This window comes from Callorhinus ursinus, unplaced genomic scaffold (assembly GCF_003265705.2).
Source record: "Callorhinus ursinus isolate GAN/ISIS: 27379988/994484 unplaced genomic scaffold, GSC_fseal_2.0 scaffold34, whole genome shotgun sequence".
NCBI classification, from domain to species: domain Eukaryota; kingdom Metazoa; phylum Chordata; class Mammalia; order Carnivora; family Otariidae; genus Callorhinus; species Callorhinus ursinus.
The window spans coordinates 14,155,088-14,165,176 of record NW_027397096.1 but is presented as its reverse complement, the minus strand read 5'-3'; the positions used below and the strand labels follow the sequence as shown (position 1 = coordinate 14,165,176).

Sequence of the window (10,089 nt, the reverse complement as noted above, 5' to 3'; positions counted from 1 at the left end):
ACCGCAATGAGAGGTACAAGACAAGGATGTCCACTCTTACCACTTTTATTCAACATAGTACTGGAAGTCCTAGCCACAGCAATCAGACAACAAAAAGAAGTAAAAGACACCCAAATTGGTAAGGAGGAAGTAAAACTTTCATTATTTGCAGATGACATGATACTATATACAGAAAACCCTAAAGACTCCACCAAAAAAACTACTAGAACTGATAAATGAATTCAGTAAAGTCACAAGATACAAAATCAATGTGCAGAAATCTGTTGCATTTCTATGCACTAATAATGAAGCAGCAGAAAGAGAAATTAATAAAACAATCCCATTTATGATTGTGCCAAAAGTAAAAGATACCTAGGGATAAAACTAACCAAAGAGGTGAAAGACCTGTACTCTGGGGCACCTGGGTGGCTCAGTTGGTTAAGCAACTGCCTTCGGCTCAGGTCATGATCCTGGACTCCCTAGATCTAGTCCCTCATCGGGCTCCCTGCTCAGCAGGGAGTCTGCTTCTCCCTCTGACCCTCCCCCCTCTCATGTGCTCTCTCCCTCAAATAAATAAATAAAATCTTAAAAAAAAAGACCAGTACTCTGAAAACTATAAAACATTGATGAAAGAAATTGAAGATGACACAAAGAAATGGACTGGAAGAACAAATATTGTTAAATTGTCTATACTACCCAAAGCAATCTACTGATCTAATGTAATCCCTATCAAAATACTGACAGGATTTTTCACAGAACTAGAACAAAAGATCCTAAAATTTATATGGAACCACAGAAGACTCTGAATAGCCAAAAACAATTTTGAAAAAGAAAAGCAAAACTGGAGATATCACAATTCCAGACTTCAAGTTATAGTCAAAGCTCAAGTAATCAAAACAGTATGGTATTGGCACAAAAATAGACACATACACCAATGGAACAGAAAAGAAAACCCAGAAGTAAACCCACAATTATGTGGTCACTTAATCTTTGACAAAGCAAGAAAGAATATCCAATAGGAAGACAATCTCTTCAACAAATGGTGTTGGGAAAACTGGACAGCAACACACAGAAGAATGAAGCTGGACCACTTTCTTACACCATTCACAAAAGTAAACTCAAAGTGGATTAAAGATCTAAATGTGAGACCTGAAACCATAAAAATCCTAGAAGAGAGCACAGGCAGTAATGTCTCTGACATCAGCCAAAGCAACATTATTGTAGATATGTCTCTGGAGGCAAGGGAAATAAAAACAAAACAAACTGTTGAGACTGCATCAAAATAAAAAGCTTTTGCACAGTAAAGGAAACAATCAACAATACTAAAAGATGACCTACTGAGTGGGAGAAGATATTTGCAAATGACATATCCAACAAAGGGTTAGTATCCAAAAGATATAAGGAACTACTACAACTCAATAGCAGAAAAACAAATAATCCAATTTAAAAATGGGCAGAAGACATGAACACACATTTCTCCAAAGAAGACATCTAGATGGCCAACAAACACATGAAAAGACACTCAACATCACTCATCACCAGGGAAATGCAAATCAAAACCACAATGAGATATTACCTCCCATCTGTCAGAATGGCTGAAATCAAAAACACAAGAAACAACAAGTGCTGGTGAGGATGTGGAGAAAAAGGATCCCTCATGCACTTTGGTGGGAATGCAAACTGGTGCAGCCACTGTGGAAAACAGTATGGAGGCTCCTGAAAAAATTAAAAATGGAACTACCCTACAATCCAGCAATTGCACTACTGGATTTACCCAAAGAAAATGAAGACCCTAATTCAAAGGGATGCATGCACCCTTATGTTTATAGCAACATTATTTATAATAGCCAAATTATGGAAACAGCCCAAGTGTCCATTGATAGATGACTGGATAAAGAAGATGTAGTACATATATACAATGGAATATTATCCAGCCATAAAAAAGAACGAAATCTTGCCTTTTGCAACAACATGAATGGAACTAGAGAGTATAATGCTAAGTGAATTAAGTCAGTAAGAGAAAGACAAATACCATTTGATTTCACTCATATGTGGAATTTAAGAAACAAAACAAGTGAGCAAAGAGAAAAAAGAGACAAAGAGAGACAAACCAAGAAACAGACTCTTAGGGCTTCTGGCTGTCTCAGTCAGCAGAGCAAGCGACTCTTGATCTCGGGGTTGTAAGTTCAAGTCTAATGTTGGGTGTAGAGATTACTTAAAAGTGAAATCTTAAAAAAGAGAAAGAGACAGAGAACAAACTGGTGGTTACCAGAGGGGAGGTGGGGGGTGGGATGGATGAAATAGGTGATGGGGATTAAGGAGTGCACCTGTTGTGATAAGCACAGGGTGATGTATGGAATCGTTAAGTCACTATATTGTACACCTGAAACTAACACAACACTGTATGCTAACTATACCGGAATTTAAAATGAAAACAAAACCACTATGAAATGTTTCACTCCCACAGGATGGTAATAATAAAAAGACAGATAATAAGTGTTGGTGGAGAAATTGTCACAGCTCAGATGCTGCTGGTGGGAATATAAAATGGTGCAGCTGCTGGAAAACAGATTGGCAGTTCCTTAAAAGGTTAAACATAGAGTTATCATATGAACCGGTATTTCACCTCCCAGGTATATATTCAAGATAATTGAATACGTATGTCCTCACAAAAACATGTGTGCATATATTATAGCAACATTATTCATACTAGCCAAAAAGTAGAAACAAGCCAAATGCCCAAGAACTGATAAATGATAAACAAAAGTGGTATGTCCACACAATGGAATATTATTCAGTTGTAAAGAGGTACTAACAGAACATGGAAGAACCTTGGAAACATTATGCTTGGAGAAAGAAGCAAGAAGAAAGAAGACCACATATTATACAACTCCATTTATATAAAGTGTCCAGAATGGGCAAATCCACGGGGACAAAAAGTAGATTAGTGATTACTGATTGCCAGGACCTGGGGATAGAACAGACTGGACAGTCACTGCTAGAGAACAGGAGGTTGCTCTCAGAGTGAGGAACATGCTCTGGAGTTAGACGGTGGCTGGTGATGGTTACACAAACCTGTGAATATATGAAAACCAACTGACCTGTGCACTTTATGGCATGTGAGTTCTATCTTGAGGGTAAACTTAGCCAATTTGTATTAAGGAAGTCACACTGGCAGTGGGGAGAGGTGGGGGTGAGAGATGCCTTAACAAATGGACATGTGAAAAAGGCTTTGGAGTTTACAGAGGGCATGACCGGGACCATGTCCTAGAATAGAGCTTACTTTTTCAACTACAGTGGTAGAAGCAGAGGTTGGAGGCCTTGCACTGCCCATGGTGCTGACCTCAAAGGATTTGGTTCTTATAAACCTCCCCGGGAATTTATTTCCCATAAGTTTCTTCCTCTTCTTCATCTTGGCCCTATGATCACTGCACCCGGAGCACTGGGACCCAAGGCAGTTTCTCAATGATAATGTGCATCTGATGCAACAGCTTACACACTTTTTTAATAACTCCCAGTGCTCCTGCCCTCAGCAGCCTCAGCCCAGCTTCAATTCATGAATTAAGCCTAAGTTTTTTTTCCCTGAGGAGTGTCTTTCCCTTAAGGCCAATCCTCTGTGTGTTCTTGGTCTGACAGAGGCCAGGAAATGAATGGAGCTGCAGGAGAAGGGTAGCCTGGAGGGTGACGGTTCTAGTCCCCTTGGCCACTTTGGGCCGGAGGTAGGTGATGGCTGCAGTGTCCTTCCCATGGACAAGTCCACACTGAAAAGGCTCCTGCAAAGCCTATTGTAAGGCAAGCATGGGGTGGAGGGAGGGTAGGGGAAGTCACCGGGCAAGAATGCTGGGGGACAGGGCTTGGGGGAACAATTAATTTTATCTGGAACTAAAACTTTCGTCTGTACTGGCTTGTATGTTGTGTGGAATTCAGGACAGAGGGTGGGAGGGAGAGCAGAAGAGATACAGTTGGTTTCTCGCCCATCTCCCACACACATACTCCAGCTTCTTCCCACACCTAGAAGAAAACACCAGGTCTTTCTCTCACACTTCCCACTCTCTACTGTTTCTCTTTTAATCCTCTGTTCTTTCTCCTCCTCCTGCCCGCTGCTCTCCCACTCCGAGTCTCCATTCCTTCTCTGCTGCTGTGCCTCCATCCTCCCTTCTTCTCTATCTTGTCTTAATAAGACCTGTTAATATTTCCAAGATGACCACAGACTAGATTCACCCCCATTTTTGGAACCACGTGGTCCCCCTCCCCTCCTCTCTCAGCCCTGCATGGACGAGTTTCATTAAGAGCAAGATGGATGGGAAACAAGATTGAGCAACAACAAAAAGGGTCTGGAGTCCTTCTCTTTCCCTGTTCATATCCATGCCCCTCAGTATGTCTCTTTGTTTTGCTTTCCCATCTAAATCTATTCTTTTTGCAAGTAGGTGGAAGAATCATTTCCAAAGATTCTTACAAGTTCGTGGAAAGCATGCTAGCCATGCTAAGAGGATGCTTTTAGGTTTGTAAATCTGGTGATGCTGGGAATTAGGATTTGGGGTTCCCTTCAAACTCCCTTGAACTGAACTCTCATTCGGTGGCGACTTACTCTCTTTTCACCTCTCACAGTGGCCTGGCCCAACCCAGCACTCCGCCCACCAGCAAGCCATCAAGCATTCTTTTGGGAGCCATCTAAGAGAAAGGCTACGCGTGCCCTAAGAACCGCATAGCACTCAACATATGAGACTTGCGTTGAAATTACAAACATAAGTGAGGAGACAGAGCCATCTTTATGGAAAAATACCAGTCCATGGTAACGTTAGGAAATAGCTCATTATTCTCAGGCCTTGAAGGAGGGGTAGGATTCAGATAGATGAACAGGATGGGAAGGCAATCCAGGTGGCGTACTGGCCTGATGAAAGGTCCTGGCACCTAAGGACCTGAGGAGGGGATCAGTTTGGTTGAAGTCAAAGGTTCTTAGCAGGGAGCAAGTAAGAAGAAAATAGTAGTTAGGAGTGCAGAATCTGGGACGAATCAGACCTGGGTCAGAGTTCCAGGTCTGCTACTCACTCTCAGTGTGAGCCGGGGCAAATTATTTAACCTTCTTAATCCTCAGTTTATTTATCTGTAAAGTGGGGATAATTAATAGTACTTAGTATATTTTATAAGCATGCAAGTACTATATGAGAATCAAACAGGCTAATGTTTATAAATTGCTTAGCATAGTGCCTAGCACATAGCGAACCCTCAGTAAATGTCTACCTACAATGACAGCAATTCCTGCTACAACTACAAGAAATGTTTACTACTTCAACAACAAAGGGTTAGTATCCAAAAGATATAAGGAACTTCTACAACTAAGTGGCAGATGGTTCTGCAAAGAAAGGTAGGAGCCCTTGAAAAGCCATCTAAGTGTGAATTCTTTCTTATAGGCAGTGAAGAATCATGGAAAATTTTGAAAGTTTTGATTTAGAGGGAAAATGTCTTTTGGAGTTGACATTACAGAGTGTGCATCTCTGACTGACAAAGGCATATAGAAGTGTGTGACCGTTGTAATTTTTATAGGAATAAAGATAAAAATAGGGATAATAAAACTATGCTGTTGGCATTTTAGGAATCCATAATCAGGTGAGAGGGTTGGGGTTGGGGGTAAAAGGTTAGGGGTCAGGGGCTTTCTCAGAGAGGCCCAACCAGGCCATTTAAGATGCTGCCCACCCAGTCTAAACTTGACACCCTGTGGTACAGCAAGGACATAAAGCTAGACACAAAGATGTATTACTCTTTGTAATTACTCTACTTTGTAGGGTTGTTCTGACAACGCCCCTGGAATGTCTGCTCCTCTCCCGCCTGTCTTGGGGATTTCTACCCTAGTGTGCTGGGATAAGCCTATTTTCACCTTGTTTCATCACATTATTTCCCACCAAAGGGCTTACAGGGGTTCTCAATTGTCCATGGGGACGCTTTTCAAATAGTCTTATGCTGGAAGTTGGTGAAGCCACAGAATAAAGAAAGTGTATCTTCCTGGAACACCATTTTACACAAATATTGAGGATAAATGTGAATTCTAGATAAAGTAAACATGACAATATTTTGAGTACTGTAACACCTCACAGATAATTTCAGAGATAATTCTGTTTCATATTTGTTGATAGAAATCTTTTTACACATATTCATTCAATTCCCTGTGAAAAGTACATCAGTGCAATTGCTATTGTTCTTCTCTTAGATCCAGTGGGAACCAGGGAGGGGAAATCCTTTTATGTTCTAATATCTTCACAGGGTCGGGCCTCAGGGCAAATTTTTCTGAACGATTAGAGAAAATTTTAGAGAGGTGTAGCTCAAGGGAGTGGGCTTTAATATTAAAGAATTCAGTTTATTTTTCAAGTGAATGCCTTCTAGAACTTTCACTTACTGAACTGAAGAAATCTCTTTCTTCTTTATTCTATATTTTCTATAACTCCTTGGTTTTCACAATCAAAGTTTACAAGCCACAATACTTAAATTTTAAGAAGTCCCTCAAAGATTGTCTAGAGATATGCGTATAATAGAAGGGTCACATAGTTTTTAAAATATAAAGCTTGAGAGTTCAAGGAAATTGTGCATTTGTCCAGGGCTGTTTTGAGGTACCTCTGCAGATGGCCCCATGGCAACAATGCCATTAGAGAAGTATTTATGTGGAAAAGTTTGAGAAGTACTAATATCCCAGCTTCAGCCAAGATCATCTGCTTGTTTGATTTACATTTGGTTCCAAATTAGGGCATGACAATTTCTTCTAATCTACACCTCTCTTCCTTCAGCAATGAATCATATGCAGCTCCTCAAACCTCTGCCATGACAAAGCATCTATCTGTTTATCTAAAATCATTAGTCTCTATATCCTCTCAAGATTTTTGCATCCAGGATGATGATATCTGTGGTCACATGTACTTGCTGACATGTTTATTCATTTTTTTCATTGATTCAACCATATTTGTGGAGCCTGTATTTCACAAGACACTATGTCGGGCACATCGGGTATGAATCAGACATGAAACCTGTGAGACACGGACAGAGTGATACAAAGGGGGAAAGACCCGTAAATGTCTGTGATACAATGTAGGGTGTGGTTAAGGAGATAAGTCTGTCAAAGCCTTGAAAATATATTTATCTCCATGGAAGTTTCTCCTAAGTTCCATCTTGGAATATATTCAACAATGACTTTGATCAAATTATTCCTGACTCTCCAAAGGAAAATGATGGAATTTTCACGATTTTTTTGTTCTGCATGGTTTTTCTTTAGGCATGTGGGGAGGATCCCATGGAAACACAGAATATCACACATGTGTCAGAGTTTGTCCTCTTAGGATTCTCACAGACCCACGAGATCCAGAAGTTCCTGTTCCTGGTGTTCCTATTTGTCTACGTCACCACTGTTGTGGGAAACATCCTTATCATGGTCACGGTGACTTCTGACTCCCGGCTCCACATACCCATGTATTTTCTGCTCCGAAATCTGGCTGTCATAGACCTCTGCTATTCCACAGTGACTTCTCCAAAGATGCTGGTGGACTTCTTTCATGAAGCCAAGACCATTTCCTACCAGGGTTGCATGGCCCAGATCTTCTTCTTTCACCTCTTGGGAGGCGGGACTGTCTTCTTTCTTTCAGTGATGGCCTATGATCGCTACATAGCCATCTCCCGGCCCCTCCACTATGTCACCATCATGAACACTCGACTGTGTGTGGGGCTGGTGGTGGCTGCTTGGGTAGGGGGATTTGTTCACTCCATTGTCCAGCTGGCTCTGATGCTCCCATTGCCTTTTTGTGGCCCCAACATCCTGGATAATTTCTACTGTGATGTCCCACAGTTATTGAGACTTGCCTGCACTGACACCTCCCTCCTGGAGTTCCTCATGATCTCCAACAGTGGAACGTTGGTCCTTATTTGGTTCCTTCTCCTTCTGATATCTTACACGGTCATCCTGGTGATGCTGAGGTCCCACTCAGGGCAGGCAAGGAAGAAGGCAGCTTCCACCTGCACCACTCACATCATTGTGGTGTCTATGACCTTCATTCCCTGTATCTATATTTACTCCCGGCCCTTCACCCCCTTCCCAATGGACAAGGCTGTGTCCATCAGCTACACAGTCATGACCCCCATGCTCAACCCCATGATCTACACACTGAGGAATCAGGAGATGCAGGCAGCCATGAAGAGATTAGGCAAGCACCTTGTGATATGTAACAGGGAGTCAACTTAAAATATCTTGAGTTTAAATGACAAGTCTTCCCTCTAAATTTTTGTTTTCCCATGTGAAAGGTGGAGGGAAGTCTTTATAGAATGTGACGTTTGAGATTAAATCAATATTTCTCTGGACCTACTCCTGTGTCAGGTATTGTGTTAGACACTTTCTCACTTTTATCTAATCCTCATAAAATGGACAGTGGATATATTATTTTATATTAAACACTTTAACAAATGAGAGAACTCAGAGAGAAATAACTTGCTCAATGGTGAGCAGCAAGTATGTTCCTGGCAGAGGAACAGACAGAGGCCAGGATGTGGTTCCTCTGACTCCAAGTTTACAGGCAAGGCTATGGGTGGGATGTGAAATTCAAGGTTTCCCACAAACACAAGGGAAAACCTGGAGAGTTCCTCAGTTGTGGATGAATATCTGTGATGACTGGTGAACAATCTCATCTTAACTGTGGAATAATCACAATCTTTTCTTCTCCCTGCTTTTACTCTTCTTTCTTTATCTTTGGAGCTCTGTAACTTAGTGTCAACTATGTCAACTGATTGTTGTCAGTTTTCTTTTGCCTGTTCAATCTATTGATTCCATTTGTAAATGACCAGAAGTCACTTACTGGTTCAATTTTTTTAAAAAAGTTATCTTGAGTCCCTTTCTTAATTTATGAAAATTTTACTTTTATGTGATCCAGAATATCAGTTCTAAGGATGGTAGGAAGCATAGATGCTAATTATAATCTATAACATTGACCTAAAGGAGAGAAATGGGAGACATTTCCTCAAATGTACTTACATGTGAGCTCACAACATTTACTCAGTTTTGAACTGAATTTGTTGAGAAATACCTCCTTTGGATGAACACAGCTATATCCTTGAGAATTTAAGACATCTCTTACTGAAACTATGCTATGTTTATGATATAAATGTGATTCAGATGTAAATTTATTAACCCTAAATGGGTTGGTGCAATGTTTTTCGCTATAAAGACAGTAGAGAAAAAATTTAAAAGAAGTTGTTCATAGGGTTCATGGGTGGCTCAGTCAGTTGGGCAACCGATTCTTGGTTTTGGCTGGGGACATGATCTCATGGGTCCTGTGATTTGCCCCAGGTCAGGTTCCACTCTCAGCAGGGAGTCTTCTTGAAGATTCACTCCTTCTGCCCATCTCCCCACTCGTGCACTCTCTCTCTAAAGTAAATAAATAAATCTTAAAAAAATGTTCATAAAATGGCCTAAATTAAAAACACTCCCCACATTCTGATGCTGTCTTAAATTGTATAGTGAGACTCTAACAGGATTTGCAGCCTTGGCGCTCAATCCGGGCTCTAACTCCTGCTGGTGGTTCTCCTTTTGGACATCACTGAATCTCCACTTCTTTAGCTATAAAGTTTCCATAATTGCTCACAGTGTTGTGTGGGTCGGTGGGGTACATGGAAAAATTCCAGCACAGGACTTGGCATATAGTCGGCATTGTTAGTTCCTCACCCATTCCCATTTACAATTATTTTTTGACTTCTCATCAATACTTTTTCTTAAATTTTAATTCCAGTATCGTTAGCTTACAGTGTTAAATTAGTTTCAGGTGTACAGTATAGTGATTTAACAATTCCATCTATTACTCAGTGCTCATCAAGGTAGGTGTCCTCTTAATCTCCACCTATTTCATCTCTCCCCCCACCCACCTCTCCTCTGGTCACCGTCAGTTTGTTCTCCATAGTTAAGAGTCTGTTTCTTGGTTTGTCTCTTTTTTTCCCCCTTTGTTCATTTGTTTTGTTTCTTAAATTCCACATGTGAGTGAAATGATATGATGTTTGTCTTTCTTTTACTGATTTATATAACTTAGCATTATACTGTCAAGACCCATCCATGTTATTGCAAATGGCAAGATTTCATTCCTTTATATG

General features: G+C 40.8%; 1 protein-coding gene across 1 annotated transcript; it reads left to right on the top strand.

The window, feature by feature from the left end:
* Positions 1-7,255: 7,255 nt before the first annotated feature.
* LOC112808090 (olfactory receptor 4D1) lies at positions 7,256-8,197 on the top strand. The gene has a single exon (XM_025851028.1). The coding sequence runs from the start codon at positions 7,256-7,258 to the stop codon at positions 8,195-8,197; it is 942 nt and encodes a 313-aa protein (XP_025706813.1).
* The last annotated feature ends 1,892 nt before the right edge of the window (positions 8,198-10,089 follow it).

Bases quoted from the DNA above. Each gene is read 5' to 3' on its own strand.
- LOC112808090 (XM_025851028.1), top strand. From the start codon at position 7,256: ATGGAAACACAGAATATCACACATGTGTCAGAGTTTGTCCTCTTAGGA.